Raw genomic sequence first — 19639 nt, 5'->3', positions numbered from 1 at the left:
TTTTCCAGCCTCAGAAGCAGAGTGTAGTGCGGTCCAAGACACAGTTGATTGGGTTGTTTGGTTTTATTTTTCCTTTTTTTCTCTTTGACATAAATTTTGAGCCCAAAAAGCTGTCTGGACTGCCAGATAGCTACACTTTGCTCTACCCTGAAGGACAAGAGAATTGATCCATGACATTTTGTCTTCATTCCATCCCCAAAATGTCATTCAGCCACACTGCAACAACTTTGCTGCATGGAAGCAACACATCACTGTTGTGATGTGCCATCGTACCCTAGTGGCATGTCGTGACATCAGGACAATGCATCTCTCACCCCTCTGCTCTCTACCACTGCTTTGGTCTGGACTGGACAGTGGTGGTTTAAAGTTCTGCTGGCTCCCGATGTCTTGTGTAAACTCCCTGGTGTTGCACTCCTTGCTGAAGCCCAGTATAGCTTGGGGCTGATCATCCCAAGGCATCATTAAAAATACATGAGAGTGATTGTTTTGATCTCTGCTAGTCCCAAACACAGGACAAGATTTAGCTAATGTGTTGTTAGTTACCCACAAGATCTGAGATTTAATGGCAACTTCTCTGGCTGCTACTCACTAGAGTTGGATGCTTATCTTGTAGGGAAGTAATTTATCAAATTCATTTCACTTTGTGTTAGCACATTCACTATTTCCAGCCACGAACAGATCCCATCATCGAATACAGACTGCATCTCAGGCTATAGGTTGTTCATAAGCAGTATTCAGTATTTTTAGAGCAATAACTATAGTTCTTTTCAGTGTCAGCTCTTTGGGTCATACATGTAAATTAAACAGTATATTTCTATTCCATTCTTGGATGGATGAAACTGTCAGGAACATTATTTTCACTCATAATTACAAATCTGACATTCATTTCCCATGAATACTCTCAACTATTTGCTTAAAACTAGCTTCCATGCATACCATTGCCAGTAAATTTTCTCTTATTGGAAAGCTGACACAGAAATGTCACAACTAGAAAGTAACTTGTTTGAATGGTGGGGTCTGTAAGCACGAACCTCTACTATGCAGACAAAGAGCCAATCAAACAATGACAAAAAGTAAAAAATGAACAAACTAAGTAGGCAACCTTGCAACCTCTTGCAGGGAGTGACCAGTAAAGACAGAAAGAGATCTCAGTGCAAGTTAGGGAAAACACAAAGTTACTACCAACTGAAATGGATGAATGTCCCTAGAAACATCTTTGTTTAATTTACCCAGATCTTCTTCAGGCTTGTGCACGTGCCCTCCTCTGGGGGGACAGACAAGGACTGATGTGTGCTTTGTGACGAGGACTCCTTTTTGTTTTCTCACTAACTAGGCAGATAGTTTCTCTTATGCTCTCAATTATTAGTTCAGCAGGAGAGTTCAGTGAATGTTTATTTTCCTCAAGCTATCTAACTCATTCTCAGCTTTGATTTGCATCAACCAAAACCTCTCAAATTAAACAAAACCTGAAGCCAGACTTAATTGTCTAAGTCCCTGGAGTCACATGAATAACACCACAGTGCGTTAAGCTCTTTCCAGGAGAACTGATGTTATTCTAAGAATCTACAAAGAAGGTCAAAACACATACAAGACTATTTTGAACTTGCTTGAACCAACATGTTAAGTCTTGAACCAGATCTGAATCTTGGGTTTTGGATCAAGACTGTTCCTCCTGCTCAGCCCTGCTTTTCCACAGGACACTCCTCCAGCTCTAGAAGTGGGTAGGATAGGAGACTTGTTGCTCCCTTCTAAAGGGCAGAACTTCTGGTCTCTCACTGGCAGTTTTCACAAAAAAAATAAAATAAAAAATTCAACTAACAGTGAAATCAAGAGAAACACCCCACTATTCTCCTCCCACTGTGATAGGGCTTAGTCACTAGCTCAGCTCATCTTACATTCATACACTACATTTTGCATTAAACAAAAAATAAAATCCGAACACACGCACACAGACACTGTTAAATTTTACCCAGCTTTTAGGTATTTCTTTCCTTTTTTTTTTTTTTTTTTTGATAACCCATTTTAATTTGGCTTTGTCCTTGCAAATTCAGAATAGATTTGGTTATTGTGTCCCACCCTCTTTTTGTGAGTTCTCGAGATATTGAAATAAAATTTTCTCATCTACTCTCTGTTTGTTTGCCTGTTTTTGTGGATAAATAAACTGTATTGAAACAAGGATATTCTTCATAGCCACAGAAACAAAGGAGAATTAAAAGGATTTTTCTGTCCCCAAAGAACTAAAATAACTGGTGTACTCTTCAGCATCTCCAGGTTTCCTTGGCAATGTGTTTTCTTACATTGTGCTTTGTTTTTTGTGGTGATGAAGGTTTGTCAGTGTTATTAGAAATCCCAGGACATGGGTTAAAAGCCAAACTCAGGTTTGCCTTTAACTCTAGATTTTCCGAAACAGAACATAATTTTAACTTTCTCAGTTTGAGGGACTCTGTAGAGACACCATGAAGAGGAATGACTCAGGAAGGTTTACAGGGGTTGTGCACAGGCTGGACTGAAGGCAGCAGCAGCCTGGTGCCAGGCATGGGCTGGAGCCAGAGGCACTGCAGAGCCCTGCCCTGCTCCTCTCTTTGGCAAGAGCTGACACTACCTCTGGTGAAAAGTCTTCTGAGGTGGAAATGCCAAAGCGAAGACACCTCAGATCTGCATCCACCCTCCACCTCGTGTGTCTTCTCACCGATGAGGCACTTGTTTTACTCTCAAAGGACTGCCATCACTTTCTGTCCTCCAGCAAAGCTCAGCACAGGCTGGGTGAATAACTCAACATAAAGCTGGCATAAATCTCAACAGAAGAAATATCTTTTATCTTTAACCATTTACTCCCACTAGGAATAATGGCAGTTCTTTTACATTTACATATAACTCTTTTTTGTTTGTTTACTTTGATATTTTTTTTTGTCTCTTTGTCGTGGCACCTGCATAGCAGAAATCTTTACAGTTCATTACAGAAATTTGCCCCTCTCTCTGCTCCTCCCTTTATTTACTCCACTGCCTCTGAGGACTAGCAAGCAACACCCCCAAGGTCAAGAGAGAGTAAGGTGTTACCCTTTTATGACGGATTATAGAAATAACAAACATGCCTGACAGTTTTATACAGCTGCTAGAACGGGTTTAGTTTTCAACAAATGAAGAATTTCCTCTTTTTTTTCTCTTTTGTATATTAATTACATTTTACAAATTTTGTTCTTCCCCCTTCTTTACTTTCCCCCCCTTTTTCTTTCTTCCTTTTTTACTTTTTTCTCTTTTTTTTTTCCTCTTTTATTTTTTTACAGCAAAAGGATCAGTCACCAACATGTCCACTGAAAAGTCCGGGTTAGCAGAGTTTGGCTGTCATCTGGTCCGACTGTTTGAGGATCTCGGTGTTGTACAGGTCTAGAGCGTGGTTCACGCGGATGATCTCGCTGTTGGTGAGCTTCAGGCGGTGCTTGAGCATACAAGAGAACAGATCCAGCTGGGGCTTCCCTGGGGCCACGGGAGGCGCCAGTCTATTGATTCGGTCCCGAATATCCAGCAGCAAGAGCATGACGGAGGAGGACGAGTAGAACTGCCCACCTTGCGTGTACGACTGGTTGACCTGCTGCACGGCACTGCGCAGGAGGTCGGCATTAAAGCGCAGGCTGTAGCCGTACACCTGCACATCCGAGATCTTGATGTAGAACTGGCGCTTGGTGGGGTCGGAAAGGTCCACGGGCCCTTGGCCAGTCTCGTTACGCAGCAGGGAGGGCAGCCGAGTCCGGCTGCGTAGGTAGATGTGGACGGTCTCGAAAAAGGTTTTCCACCGGTTGCCCAGTAGCAGGGTCCAGTTGTAGCACTGGCTGTTTTGGAGGCGGATTTTCTCCCAGCGTGGGTAGCCGTACTCCCCAAAGGGCATGTTCCAGCCCTCGGAGTGACTCCCGCTGAACGGGTTGACGTAGACAAAGAACATAGGGTCCAGGCTGCTGTTGCGCATCTGGCAGATTCGCATGGAGATCCCAATCACCATATGGATGAAGTCCATCCGGTTCTTGTTGCTCTTCAAGGTGAGGGACATGCGCTTGCGCCACCTGGGGTCAAAGAAGGTGTCCAGGCGGATCTCGTTGCTGATGAAGGTGGTGTGCACGTACAGGCGAGAGTCCATTTTCTGTAGCAGGTACTTCAGCTCCAGGTCCTGGAAGTCCAAGTCCGTCTCAAAGCTGATGAACTGCTCGCTCCGCTCCGAGTCTACGTTCTGAGGCTCGCAGCGACCCCGGTAAAGCTTATAGCCCTTGTTGCATGAGCCACACAGAGAGATGTTGGCAAGGCTGCACATGGCACAGCTGTTGTTGCCCCCAATGATGCAGGGGATGGGGCGCTGGCACAGGCTGGTACCACCGTGGCAAACGCAGCTCCGTTGGCTTTCCAAAAAGGTCCCCCAGAACCCATTCTCATTGCAGTACAGCAGGGACTGGACCCGGGTAAGCCATTCCTGTATTGTCCTGCAGGTGGGAAGAAGAAAGGATTAGCACCGTAGAGCCTCACAGAGCCTACGGGGTTGGCATCTTTCTAAGTCCACAGCGCCTTTAGGGATATATCTGAGTTGGAGCTCCCAGAACCCTGAAGCCCTGCTGTGGCATTTGGGAGTCATCCCAGGCTCAGTCTTATATCTGCCGCTTACTCCTTCCATGGAGAAGAGAAGCCCTCTAAGAAACAGCCATAAGTTAGGACTGATCATTTCTTTCTCTCGACGTTGCTCTAAGAGCTGAGACTGGCTCAGCCTCCTGACGAGGCTCTCATCAGCATGGTGGTGAGAAAATTCAGCCATGGGAGGGGAGCTGATCAAGCTGTGTCAGAGGCTGAGGTGTGTTCAGGTATTGCAGGTCAGCATAACTCCTAGGCTGGTGGTAGGCAACAACCCCTCTCCATACCCCAGATAATTACCCCCCACTTCCCAAAACAGACTGTAATGGGATAAGGCAACCTCTGCTCATGGTGCAGAGTGCGAAAACATCAGCAAAGAGCATGGAAGTCAGGATGCACAGTGACAAAGCTGCTCAAACAGCTTCTCCTTTAAAAAACCTGCTGCTAATTAACCTCCTCTTACAGCCTCTCCCCTTAACAAGCAGCCACACTTGCTCATTCCCAGGCCCCACCACTCCCATAATTGCTCTACCAGCACCCTCACCTCTACGTCCCGTGGCCCTGGAACGGCGCCGAAGGAACGACACCATAACCCACGCTCTCTTTTCGTACAACCGCCTTGCAAGGTTGCCTTGCTGCCCCCTCTTCCCCCCTCCCCGGGGGATCTCAGCACAGCGACTCCTTTCTCCGCAGCCTCCAGCAGAACCCCTCGTTCAGCCGCCCGCTCCCTCCCCTCTGCCTCCCCCCCAGCTAATGAATACTTCATTGTCTCCTCTGGGCAAAAAGTTCTTGGTAGCGCTGCAGTGAGAGGACTGGCTAATGACAAATTAGGATTCAGTCCCTGTAGAACGGGAGGAGTGATTATGGACAGAGGCTCTCAGAGCTGGATTAGTGAAATTCATGGCACCTGCATCGCCTGACCTCCGAATAATCATTAAGCTGTAGGCTGTATCAAAGAAGGCATTAAATGATACAGCAGCAACGAACAGCAAGATGATTAGGGGGAGGGAGGGAGTGGAGGGATGAAAGTATAAAACAGAGGAAAGCACTGGAAGGAAAAAAATAATCAAGGAGCAGAAGCAAAAAGGGTAGGGGAAGAAAGGGGGAAAAATGTGCAGGTAAAAGGAAAAATGAGTGAAAAATGCAGTAGGCAGGAGGCTTAGGGATGAAAAAAGGTGAAAACTGGAACAATAGCAATAAGGGAAAGACAGAGAAATGGCAAAAAATGAAGAAAAAAAAAAAGCAGAAAACTGGGAAAAGCATAGAGAGGAAAAAAAAAAGAAGTGAATTTATCACAAAAACACTGAAGCCTTGCGTATGGGAAGGGGCAATTTTCATGTTTCTCCTGCAGTACAGGGCTGCCAGGGTCGCTATCCTATATTCACAACTAGCAGGAGCTCTGCCCGCAGTGGAAAAGAAAAGGCAGGCAGGGGGCTTGCAAGCAAGGCAGCGACCTCCACAAGTGTCTGCTGTAGTGGGAGGTGGTGACAGCCCCGCCTGGTCCCCAGCAATGGGCAGGGGACAGATGGTTTTTAGGACAGCTCTGCTTTGGAGGGAGGGGCAGGGGACAGCACAGAGTGACTGCAAAATGTGCTGCTGACAGCAACGAGCACTCTCAAGACTATTTCCTGGGGACTGAGTTTGCTTTCTGCTCATAGGTGAATTTTTCGTCACTTTTTCTGCAATATATATATATGTATATATGTATTATTTTATCCTATCTGAAGCCTATCAGCTCTTGTTTAGAAACCCAGCCAAATGTTCTTGAATTTAGCAAGGTGTGCAGATCCCAGGCTTTGTTCTCCCTGAGTTCTCTCCTGTGACCCCACCTTGGTTCCCCTGTGCATGTGAATGCTTCGCTCTTTGCTTCTAACCACTAATATAAGCGCGAAACTGAGGGATGATGCGCAAGTGGAGGATGAACTAAAACCAAAGCAGGTCCCCAGTGTATGCACGCTGGCTGCCTGGGCTTGCTGTGGTTGTGGGAACTGCTCAAGGGAAGCACAAGGTGCCTGCCTGCTGCTCTTGCCATGGTTGGGCTTGGTGACAACAACTGAACACATCACAATTTCAGCTCTGTGCAAGTGAATGCAACTCTCCTGATTTCCTTATACTGCTGCTCATGCTCAGGATTCCCAACATCTTTCAACAGTGCTGGTTTGAAGCTTTCTGACACAGGTTTTATATCTTGATAATGCCATTGAGTTCATGGGACATGGGACAAGGACTGCCAGGCTGTACAGCATGGGACACTATAAAAATTGGAGTAAGATGACCACATCCTAGTTCAGCTGGTGTGTTCTGTCTCAGGAAAGGAAAGAATCCTTGTCTTATATTAACTGCTGGTAGAGCAAAACAAGAAAGGATTCTCAGCATATATCTGGCAATTGAAACCAGTCATTTTTTCTGTTCCTTAGATCAACTTACTGGAGGAAGGATGGAAGGAGATCTGGAGAAGGAAGTGTTTTGTGTGTGTGCATGTCTTAGCATTCAGCAAAGACACAAGTAGGACAAAAATGAAAAAAAGAACTACCCACCATCTGCTGATGGCAGCAATAAAGGATGTAATTAAATGAAAATGCAGAATCCAGGGCAGACCTGGGCATTGGCTACAAACATGACAAAGGGAAGTGTGATAGACTGAGAGGAAAAGCGGTAAAAATTACTCCGTTTTATCTTGCAACTGGGACAGGATAAGAATATACACAGGACCAGTCACAGCCCTTTGGCTGACAGGAGGAAACTTCTTAAAACACATGCCCTTGGTGGCTCAGGCTCATGTGAATATAACCAAGAGAAGTCAGGGCAGAGGGACGCTGAAAAGAGCCCCTGTTTAAAAGCTGAATACCAGTAGCAGAATAGCCATTGATCTTTATTTTTATTATTCTCTCTTTCATTAAGGAGTCATTAGTTTCTCTTTCTCCTCCTTAACACCATTGCAAGAGATATTTTGCTTAATGTTTGCTTCCTCTGCTAGTTCAAAGTATAAAGTAATAGAGCATGTGCAATTAAAAAAGGAAAACTGTGTCTTCAGAGGTCACTGGTAAGCAATTTCACATTCAACTTTAATATCTGATATTCCAAACTAGAATGAAATAAAATGACATCCAGGCAGAGCTGTGAGTGAGTGTTACATTGCAATGGTTTCCTGCTGTTGCTCACTGGAGTCACTCAATGCTGGGAACTGGGAGCCAGGTAATCCTGCAGAGATGTTTCACCATTTAAGACCTATCTCCTGTGACCCAAAAAAAAAAAAGTATTTGCAGGCTAGTTTGGGGCTTTCTGATCAGAAGTGGAGGTCAGGTTATACAGAAGGTGATGAATATTTTTATTTCTTTCTGACTTGTCATTCTTCAGGATTAATCAGGTCTGAGGAGGGAAAGAGGTTGATGGGTGTCCCTTTAGAGAAAGATGCAGCTTTGCTGTAGAGAGGTCTGAGCTGATTAGAAAAGCAAACCAACCAAATCAACCAACCAACTAAAAAAAAAAAAACAACAAAAAAACACCTTTTTTTTCCCCCTTTTTCTTTTTTAATTGAAAGAACAAAGGTAGGAATTTAATAGGTTTTCCTTTGCAAACTCACCTTTCCTTTTCCAGCCAGCACTAGCTCCTGTGGAGATACTTTTGGGCTTTCTGTGTGGAGCAGTGAAGTAAACATTGCTATTTTCATTCTCAGCAGCTGGGAGATGTATTGTTAACTAATGACAATATGGCTGGAGCCCAGAACATGTATCAGTCCCCCTCCTTTGGGTGTTATTTATATTTTATATCCCAAATTTCAAAATACAACTATAGGTGCTCATTCAGCGCTGAAGCTTTAACAACTGAGGAGTGGTTTCTTTTTTAAACCAACAAACTTGGCTGCAAAGAGGTGCTTTTAAGCAAAAGCGGTGCAGAGTAAATACATATATATATTTGTATTTCCTTTTTAGCTGTTACAAAAGGTCATGGAAAATCATCCTAATTGCAAAAAATCCCTACTCTCTCTTTCTTTTGGAAACACCACCTCTTCCTTTCCCTGAGGGCAATCAACAGCAGCCCTATTTCTTTTTTTTTACGGTGCTTTTGAATATATAATATAGGCTTACTATTATGTGTATTAGAGAGAGAGGCTTGCTCTTAATAGAAGCTTTCCATCCTTTCAAAGCCACTGGCATGCTTGATAAGTGTCTGTCGTTCTGTACGGTAACAATTAGAAAATTAGAGTATTTCCAAGCCCAGTGAAAAGAAGGATGAAATGCATACCTCTTCCACTACCTATCTGTCTGCTGAGCCCCTCCTCTGACTAGCTACAAATGCAGAATGACAAATAAGAAAAGAAATTATACTATGCCTGGTGGTATTGACTTAAACAAATCAAGCACATCAGTCAGTTAAAAACCCAGCTGCCATCATCCATTTTGTCCTCCTTTCTCCAGATTTTATAGTATTAGTTGGAGGCTCCCTTTCTGCCTGGCTGACTTTTTAAAATAGAGAAGAAATGCTAAAGACACGTTTATCCGAATGCTTCACTGGATCTCTGCTTGCTGCTGCTTCACGTTGCTGCTGTTGTGGCACAGCTCACAATAATGCCTGGTTGTGCTTGTGACTCCTCCACCCGTGTGCTTGTTTGAAGAAAGTTCGACAATTGGCAGGAATGGGACAATTTTAGGAAGTTCTCCAAAGACTTTTTTTCATAATCTCTTAAACTTAATAGATATTTCTCCTCATCCCTAGTAACACGATTGAGTCTTTGTCCAGAGACATGAGAATTCTTGGTAATTAGAGAGACCTTAAGCTTTGGAAGAGTTTCCTGAGCTGCACAGTGGTGAAATGAAGACTCAGCATGCTTAGCAGCCAGTGGGCAGGATGATAATAGGACACAACAATCAGCTAATTTTCTCTTAAGAGCGAACATTTATGTAATAAAGGAGCTAAAAAAGATTTCTTCTCAAATACTAAGCTGGCATGACCTTTTCCAGAGAAGTGTGGAAGAAAAGGCACTTGAACTCCTTTTTTTTTTTTTCCCCAAGATTTTAAGTGTTACCTCAATCCAGAAAATGTAGAAAAAAAAAGAAAAGAAAAAAAAAAACAGCAAGCAATGTTTATTAAAATCCGCAGATGCAGGTCTGGAAAAATGTTCAGAAGCAAATATAAACTCAGCCCTAGTGCAGGGCTGAGAGGAGCCAGCAGGAGGTGACTATTGGATATCAATAGCTGCTGTAGCTGTAATGGAAAATCTGTTCCCTCCATGTGCAATAACATTGCTAGGCTTCTGGTCAATGCAGGTTTGCAGGTTCACCCTGCATTTTGTAGAAGCTGTGTGATTTGTTCCAAGTGAAACTAAGGTTTCTCCTTCACTCCAGTTATATTCACTAAGGAGCACAACCCGAAAATGATCTGAAGCATCTTGTGCTCCATATGTCCACTTAAACAACAAATCAAGGCTTAAAATTTGTCTGTGGTATGTGATGCCTAAAAAGGAGCTTGGCCTTTTAAAAAGGATCTAGTTGGCCGTTTGATGTCATTTTATCATAGAATTATAGACTTGTATAATCATATTCTAGCTGAACGCTACAGAACAAGTGTGTGCCTGTCAACTGGGTAGGTAAGACCACACAGAAGGGATGTGGATATGCTTAGGGATGTGATAAAGGTTACTTACACCTTCAGAAATTTCAACCCATTCCCAGAGTTTAGCATTTTCCACCCCTCCACCTTATATCAAATCCCTTATAGCACACCTTATAACACACCCTATATCAAATCCCTTCAGCTGTAGGGTTTAGGTTCATGCCCAGGCTCAGCCCACCACACCGCACCCATCCCAAAGGAGGAGGGTTACCTTTCTCGAGGCAGCTGGTGGTTAGGGTTGTGCCGACACCGGACACTGAGGCCAAAGAGTTTGCGGGCAGTGCGCTGGATCTTTTGGCGCTGGGCTTCCAGGGAGCTCTGCAGCAGCTTGTAGCGGTTCTGCAGGTCCCAGTCGTTCCCCCAGTGCTGGTGGATGCTCCCAATGGTCAGGAAGTGGTTGCTAGGTAGCCTTTTCATGAAGGATTTAAACTCATCTGGAAGACATGAGAACGTGGAGAACTACAGAGGGATCTGAACCGTGATGAAGTTACAAGGATTTGCATTAGCAGGATGGAGAAGCAGCGGTGAGGTGTGAGGTTTGAGGTGCTCTGCAGGAGGAATCTGATGTCCATCAGCTCCCTGCTCTGTCGTTCTGCCCCAGGAAACCCACTGCCTCCATGGCTGTTACTGCGGGGAGATGAAACCCCGGGAGCATCAGGGTGAAACCAAACAGTTAATGTCTACAGGGTGGAGAATAAAAGAGAGCAAGCTCCCTGGAGCATGGGATTACAGTCTAGGGGTTACAAACAAAAAGCAGGGAGCTGTAATCATTGTCAGCTAAAGAGTTCTCATTTAAATAGTTTTTCAGCTGCTTCTAAAATGCCATTTGTTGTTGAAGTCAAATCACTTTGGCTGTGTCGTTAATAAAAAAGAGGGGAAGAAAGCTTAAGAAAATCCCCACAGGAAGGGTTTGGATTGTGTGAAAATGTCCCGCTTTGTCATTTTTTAAAAAGAGCCTTCTGATTTTTCATTTGAAGTTAAATGAGTTGCTTTATGTAACAAAGAAAACAAAATAAAATAGTTTGTGGGGCTAGTCAGAAAAAAAATGTGACAATTTTAGCCAAGGGAAAAAAATCTAATGGATCCAAAAAATGTTGTTAAATGTTATTTTGTGATCACTTTATTTCTATTTTATTTTGCTTGAAAATAATAACAATAAAGCCTTTATGTAGGGTTTGGGTTTTTTCTTCCCATCACAGAACAGAAAATCTGATGCTGTTTCTGTTTATGACCATCCCTTTCTTTCTAACTGAGAAGAATAGTTTGCTTAGGCTCTGATTACCAGGCTGGGACATCCTCATGTAGAACAGACAGATGGTTCCAACTTTCTCAATAGAAACTAACCCAATTTTCGATACCAGAAAACTGTGTTTGACACACTGGGACCTTGAGAAACTCGAGGAGTGGGCCAACACAAACCTCATAAACTGCAATAAAGAAAACCAGAGAGCTCTGCACCAGGGCAGAACAATCCCACACATCAGCACAAGCTTGGAAGCAGCCAGCGGAGCTTGAAGGGCCTCAGGGTTATGGGGGGACACCATGCTGAAGGTGGGTCAACGCTATGTTCTCACTGCCAAAACAGAAAACTGCATCCTGGGCTAACTCCAGATCGAAGGGTGTTAATATTCCCTATGTCTTGGCACTACTGAGGCTGCACCTGCGTTTCTCTGCCCAGCTTTAGGGACACCCAATTAAAGAGGCCTGTTGAGAAACTGGGAAGGGCACAGCTGAGGGCTACAGAGATGGTCAGGGGTCTGGGGAACAAGTCCCCTGAGGTCAGGTGGAGGGATCTGCACTTGTTTAATCTGGTGAAGGAGAAGCCAAGGGGCAATCTAATTACAGCCTACAACTGCTCAGAAGGTACTTACAAACATGAAAGAGAGAGTCTTCTTATTAGAGACAGATGATATAACAAGGAGTAATAGACACGGGCTGCAGCTTGAGAGGTTCGGATTATTTGCTGGAAAACTTCTTCACTTGGAGGTAATGCAGCACTGGGACAGGCTGCCCAAGTGTTGTTGAAGAATCCATCATTTTAGACTGCTAGACAAAACCACAGCTGACCTGACCTGGTGCTGGTGATGATCCTGCTTCTAGAAGGAAGCTGGACCAGAGCCCCCCCAGACCCACAATGTACTCAAAGAGAAATGCAGCCTTCTTTTCCTGCAAGTTATAAATACTATTTTTCTTTCTTTCCTCATTTAAATTTGTTTTCCCTTCATCTCATTTTCAGAAGAAAAAGAGAAAAAATAAAAAAGGCAAAAAAGAAAGCTTGAAAAGGCAGTCATCTTCTAAAAAGGAAAAATATTCCATAGAATTATTGGAGAAAATCAAAGCAGATAATTTAGAACCTATCGTACAAACCTCATATACCTGAATTCATGACTATATATATTTGCATAACAGATTTCTTATTATTCAACAATCTGCAGTTCATACTTAACTGCTTAACAAAGAATATCTATGCATTAGTTGGTAGGATCGTTATATAGATGGTAAATGGATGTTCATATCTTACTCATCACACAGTGAAGCTGAGCACCTAATAAAAATAATCATCATCATTGCACTATCAAGATCCACAGGACATCTGCTTGTCTCCTTTCTTCCCCAAAGATAACTGGGAGATGTTTTTTTAATCATCTCAGGTTTTCACTCTATCAGTAATGCTGCTTTCAGTGCCCTTCTCCTCCCCAAAAATGATTCTCTCCTGTGCAGTGGTCCTCTGAAACTATCATCATGTATAATTGCTTCTGTTGACCATGCTGATTACTCCTGGTACCTTTCAGCAGTAAAAGCCTTGCATTTGCTTCCCGCCCCTTATAAATCAATTTCCTCAAAAGCCTGTTTGTGCAAAAGACCAAGCTTTTTTTTCCCTCTGATGATGAATGTGCTACATTTTTCATAGAGACGGGTAAGGGAGAAATTTCAGTGCAGTGTGCACATTTTGATACTGCAGTGCAACGTTGGGGGAAAAACAAATGAGCAAAGAAATCCGGCAAAATAACAGCTGAATGGAGTTGTTTTTAAAAAAGGGAAGGGAAAAAAAAAAAAGGAAAGAAAAGACTTTCCAAAAAAGTATTTCTTCATATTTTATTTATATTATAACTATCCCTGGAGGCCCTAACCAAGACCGCATTGTGCTAAGCCTTGTACTTTTCTGGGAATAGTTCATTCTTAACCCATGGCATTTCCAATTAACTAATAAGGCTGTTTGCATTTGTTGTTATTTTATTTTCTCTGCACAGAAAATGTGGCCGATGGCTAGGACTACATCTCCCAGAATGCACCATGGCCCTTCTTTTTGCTGAGTCACTCCAGGCAGTCCCAGGGCAATGACTCATCATCGCAGGTGGTGCGGGGCAGAGCTCCTGCCTCTGGAGAAGACTGGTGGCATCACCGCAGAACATGTTTTGGAGATGAAACTTGCTTTTTTTCAGTGCTTTTCAGTTAAAAAATGACATTTTCATCAGACAAAAATAGTACTGCAAATACAAACAAACAACAAAAAGCCCCAAACAAATGACTCTTAATCAAAAAGCTGTTTAAAAATCCAGAGTCATGGTTTTCATGTAGATTTTTTTGGCCAGCCATACTAAAATGCCAAGACAGAAAAAGACGATGTTATTGTTCTCAATTTATACATGAGCAATGAAGCACAGGGCTGGGAGAAGCTCCAGAGCTGATTTAAAGCAGCATCAGTTCACTGCAGCCTCCTTGACTTCGAAGATGCTATCCCAAATAACACCAACCCTTTATTGGTCCCTGCAAGATTTTTTCAAATTGACGTAGGAACCCCACACAGATCAGAAACAAAATATAGATCTTTTAGGCTATCAGCCACTTCCTGCACAAATGATATTTGCTTTCAGAGCACTCATGTGCCTTTCATCCCTCTTTACTGGAAAAGCCTTCAGATGTCACTAGAGATTTTTCTTCTCTTGTTCATTATGAAGAAAATCCTCCAGTTATTGGGAAATTTTATTAAAACAAAGAAGCAAAACACTAATACTACAGTCTTTTGTGATAGCAACTTTCATCTCAAAGGATAAGTTTGCACATGGTGCAACAAAGTGATGAATGAGATGCAGCAGCTTTAAACATAAAGATAATCACTCCATCTAGCTCTGAAAAGCCTCCAGCCCTGGGTGGAATATGGCCACAGCGCAGCAGAGAACTGCACTGCAATGTGTCACTTCAACACAGCAAATGAGAAACACCCTCCCCTGTTGAAATCTCAAGGCAAGGGGGACTGAATATAATTATCTACCGTGGACTTTGCTTAGATCAAGTGCAACAAGTGCCCAGTGTAACAATAAAACAATCACTGTGGGACTGTAATTTTTCTCCCTCCATAGGGCTCTCACCTTCGAAGTGTCTGGGTTACATCCCCTGGAAATGTAAAGGGGTTTGATGAGTGGTGGCCAACAAGTGGCTCTTGAGCAGCTTGTGTGAAATTCCCACACCAGAGCTAGCAACAAGTAACCAGTGGCAGAGCCATGCTGACAGGCGCTGCCGGTAAGTCTGATTTGTGCAGCACTGCACTAGCAGATGCTCAGTTTCTGGTTTGGCCTGGTGTTCCCACCCTGCCCATAAATTTATAGAACCCCTCAGAAAACCACTGACTTCTTCAGCTAGTGGGCTGCTGCTGGAACTGCCCCAGCTCCGTGACTCCCCCCAGTTTGTGACTTGCAGCTCTCATCAAGAGCTTGGACCATGGGGTGCTGCTCTGACCGTGCTCGTCCAAGCACCAGGCTAACAGTGTGGGTTGGATGTGAGAGCCTGTGCAATGGCAGACATGCCAGCAGGGCCCACACCTTGAAATACAGAGCAGCCCTCAGCAGCCCACTGAGGAAATAGCACAGGCCGCCTTAGTTCTACCAACTACAGAGCTTAAGGTGACCTTCAACATGAGGAAAGAAATTGCTGCTGGGAAGAGTTCTGAAGAAACGTTCCTCAGTACCTTGGAGTGAGATGGTCCCTTCCTCACAGACGTCTTTCCTAACACGAAGACCTGGACAGTTATGGCAATAAACATTAAAGAATAGGTGTTGGGGATTAACTGGCTAACACCAGAGGTGAGCGTCAGTGTGAGGATCAGTTCCTGATCAAGTTTTGCTCAGCGTCACTGTGTCTTCTGGGTAGGCAGACCACTGACTACCATAACGGAAATGATATGGCTGCACTGATGCTGGTGCTTTCTTGTCTCAGACCCTTCCGAGTTTGCTGCGTGGTCAAAGTAGCACACCTACAATGAGTGTTACCAGCATCAAAGTAGAACAAACTCCACTAACACCCCCAGTGTTACACTGGGAGAAAGCGGAGGAAGAAGAGAAATGTTCACACCAACGGCCATCGGCACTGTAGGAGAGAGAAGTCATTTTCCCTTCTCGCTATCTCAGATGAGGTGTCATCTGGCCTGTGCTCTCTCTGTGAATTGCCTTTCACCAAAGCAGAATAAATCATTCATGCAAATCTGAAAAGCAATTTCTGCATCATTCATATTGTGGAAGTTTCTCTGTAGGACTATTAAAGAGAGATTCTGAGCTGGTTTGGTCTGAAAAATCAGATTTTTAATCAAAAAAAAAAAAAAAAATCCACGGAAAATATCCCCTTATGCATATGCATGATGTGTGTGATTTTGTCTGTACGTGTATGTGTATAACAACCCCTCAAGATCAAGATCATACTTTTGGGCTTAACATCATCCATTTTTTATCCAAACTGTAACATTATACTAGGGAAGGAAAGGATTCTCAACTGGTATAGACCGACAAGTTGTGTTTGAAAGAAATCAATTGGAGAGTGAGTTTAGCTTGGTTACCTGAATTCTCCAGATCTTTATAGGCTTCTGTCCAGGACTTGGCCATGTTCGCTAGTGTGTACTCCATGATCTGGATGTCGGTGATGGGGCAGTTGCACTGCGGGAATTCCTCCGCACACTGGCAGCCGCACTGGCTGTTCCGGCAGATGTACTCCCCCTCGCCATTGCACATGATGTAACTCAAGGCAGACTGGACAAACTTCTCCTGTAGGTACTGGGGGAAGATGATCTGGAGACCTGGCAGAGAAGCGAGAGGCAGGGATGTAGAAAGAAAAAGTAAAGAGGTCATTTCAGGTATCCGTTCTTCTGTTCAGAACCTGTTTCATTAACAGCTTAGGAAAGTGATGCTAAGGAATTAAAAGCTGTTGGGAGACTTCTCTCAGAGCTGTCACGGGTAAGGAAAATAGTGTAGAAAATATATGCCTCAGGTGCAAGCAGTGATTAGCTGGGATCAGATACCCAGTTTTACCCCTTCTTCCCAGTCCTGGATCCCGGTACAGTACAAAGCATCTGAGTGCAAAGCCTCCCTTACTGCCAGGTGTTGGTTTTTTTCATACAACCAAGTGTTAGCTCAGAAATGATGCACAGTACACTGTTCTGAGCTGTTTTAGGAGAGACTAAATAGGTTTGGTAGCACAGAAACAAGAAAACTATGCACTGAAAAAGAAAAGAATGGAATACAGAAGAAAGGAGAATAATATGGGGAGGGATTTCTAAAAGACCCTTGCAGAGTTAAGTGCTCAGCTCCCACAGCATAAATACAGGAGCTGGGTACCTGAGTCTTTCCAGCTCACTCCCTACTAGGAGGGCTACTTGCCAAATCCTATAAAAGTGCAAATGGATTTAGTGCCAACGATTTCAGTGGTGCTCTGAAGGTTTACATTAGCTGAGAGATCAATCCCCAGGTCTCTTTCTCCATAGCGAGTGTTTGTGTATCCATCCATCTGTGCAGGCACAAGTGTAGGTGGATGCCTGCTCAGGTACCCGAGGACATAACCGTTTCCCTGTTTGCCCTGTGCATAATGTACATGTTTTCCCATCCTCTCCTCCTCCAGCCTCCGTCTCCGGCCCCCCTACAGACAGCCGTGGGCCCTTGGGGACGTGCAGCTGTTTCCTTGCAGCGGGGACGCTCCGCTTGTCAGCCTCGGTCAGCGTCTGCAGTGCACAAGGCAGAGACAACGACCACGACGAGCCAACCCGCCGCAGCAAGCCTGGCCCGTTCACCTCCCTCGTAAACGGCCCGGGGATTTTGGAGAGGCAGAGAGAGGAGTTTATGGCTTGAACAGCAGCGCTGAACTCCAGTGCAATGAAGGCGCGCGGGTCAATTACCCATCTGTTTGTGTTTCTGCGGCACTGAATTACAGGATCCGTTGCTGACAGCTCATTGGAGTGGAATGAAAATAAGACAATAATTCAGAGGACGAGAGCATGCAGAAAGGGCAGGAGGTGCCGTGGTGCCTTTCAGGAGTTCAGGCCCATTTCCCTGGTGGGGCACGTTCACCTCAGGCAAGAGCAGTGCCCCAGGGGACCCCGCTTCCCCTTCGCTTTTTATTTCGGAGAAAAACCTTGGCCTTGATGAGGTCCCTCCGGAAGGCCAGGCCTGAGGGGATCAGAGGGTGGTGAAGGCTCAGGGGCTTCCCTCTCCTCTCCCCTCCTGCTCCGGGAGCACCGTGCCCGGTGGCAGCGAGCAGCCCCCTTCTCTGACCTAATTTGCAGCCAAGAACAGAGCAGTGTCTGCCACCAAGCAGGATGAGTGCAGGGTTCAGCTGGAGAAGGCACTTGGGACACTTGCACAAGGAGGGATTTTCAGGCCTGATGGCTGGAGGCACTGAGGCTGTGTAGTTCCTGATTTCTGTGGTGCTGTTGTGGGAAAGGGAGGGCTGGGCATCCCTGCATATATGGCAGAACTAGTCTGAGAAGGAACAGGGCAACAGCAGCATTCTGAGGTCCCTTTGGCCTTTCCTGAGATGTTTCTCTGTAAGTACCATACCTTTCTTCTTTCTGTCTCTTGCCTTCAGGACGGAGTGAAACTCAGAGTTTTCTAGGGCTTTATCTGAAGCTAAAAGCACAGATGGATGTGGTTTCTTTTCAAAGAAAAAGACATTGAGGATAGGCCTACCTTCAGGGCCCAGGCCTGGAGGATGTGAAGAAAGTGCCGAGCTGATGGGGAACCGACACCTACAGACAGAGCCTGGGGTGCCTGAAGGCTGCGGTACTCCCTGAGCTCAACACAATCACTGAAGACGGGGCTGGCCTCCTTGCTGTGCACTGACCCGGTTTATTCATGGTCCAAGTCCCATGAATAAATCTTTCTGCTCTCTGCTTCATGGAGGAGCAACCTGCCCTGGCCCCAGCCTTTGAATATGAAGCCCAAATGCCCAGAGGCTCTTCAGCTCACCGTGTTTTCTTCTTTGAATTTTAACTTGGATGACAGCACCTACATGCTGCCTGGTCCCAGCCACAAATGGCACTGGCTTTGGATTTATTTTGTTTAATTTTATTTGAGTGGAAAGGGGTAAAAAAGCAACTAAAGACACAGGAAAAGCACTTCCATTGGAAAGGGTGCATGCTGTGTGCTCCAGCACATGCAGAAATATGAATACCCTGTAATCTCCAAAACAAAACATGGTCCTATTGTACACTGCGGAGTGTCTCAATTGGATGCTTGTTTTGTGTTTTTGTTTTTGTCCATGAAACTCATGGTTTCTAAAATACTTTTCCAAGATAACCTTCTGTAATAAGAAATAATTTCACGTTCACATGACAGCATAAATGACCCTTCATTTAAGAGACAATCAGACCCCCTGTACACTTAGTACCAATTCAACAACACTTATATAAATACTTAACTTTAATCAGGTAAGCAGTTCTACTGAAATCTGTGCAGTTAATTTTAGCATTTAACAAGCAGCACATATTCAAATATGTGCTGAGACCAGGAACACAAGTGACATGCAAATCCAGCTACTCGTCAAAATATGCATGTGCCTACACCCAACAGAGAACCCTAATTTTAAATCTGAAAATGTGCTGTAGGTATTGCACGTTATTCAGAGATCCTCCAGCCAAAATTTTCCTTGCAGAAGAAATCAGTGTTAGGTTACTGAAATACAGCCGTGCATTTTCACATTTGTACATTGACACATACATAAATACCCACACATCTATCACCATCTCCAGACACAGGCAGACTTATATCAATGTTTTTGTATTGAGCACCCTTGCGACCAAATCCTAGCAAGATACTTTACAAGTACTGGGACAGTAGCATCTCACCCAGTCCTTGTACTCTCCTCGATCATTTTCATGTCATTCTGCACCATGCACAGAAATATTGCTGACATTGAGTTGATTTCAGCTGTCAGCAAAGTACCTGTGTGTCAGGTACAGTCATTTTTAACATAAGCTTTAGAAACATGAAGTAGTAAGAAGGCTGTACTGTTGGAAACCACAGTTCTGGGTGCTTCTGTTGCCACCTGTGAAGCAGGAAAGCTGCTGTCCAAAGGACTATCACAGCCTGCAGAGCAGCTTGTAGCCAGCCATGCTAGCCAGGAAGCCTTGCTGCCCTAATAAAACACCCCGTGGAGCTGT

The 19639-nt window shown here is 44.4% G+C and overlaps 1 protein-coding gene across 3 annotated transcripts in view; it reads right to left on the bottom strand.

Moving 5' to 3' along the window:
• Positions 1–1992: 1992 nt before the first annotated feature.
• Positions 1993–19639, bottom strand: part of BRINP1 (BMP/retinoic acid inducible neural specific 1) — an 86904-nt gene continuing 69257 nt past the window's right edge. For all 3 annotated transcript variants that reach the window (XM_013182934.3, XM_066981020.1, XM_066981019.1), the window contains 3 exons: positions 16049–16285; positions 10433–10655; positions 1993–4466 (listed from right to left, as the gene is read on the bottom strand). In XM_013182934.3, the coding sequence (XP_013038388.1) occupies positions 3326–4466; positions 10433–10655; positions 16049–16285 (1601 nt within the window). In that variant the 3' untranslated portion in view covers positions 1993–3325. The remainder of the gene's footprint in view (positions 4467–10432; positions 10656–16048; positions 16286–19639) is intronic.

The sequence above is a fragment of the Anser cygnoides genome, chromosome 20 (assembly GCF_040182565.1).
Source record: "Anser cygnoides isolate HZ-2024a breed goose chromosome 20, Taihu_goose_T2T_genome, whole genome shotgun sequence".
Taxonomy (NCBI): Eukaryota; Metazoa; Chordata; class Aves; order Anseriformes; family Anatidae; genus Anser; species Anser cygnoides.
Note: the sequence above shows the minus strand (reverse complement) of the source record. Positions and strands in the feature narration are given on the sequence as shown.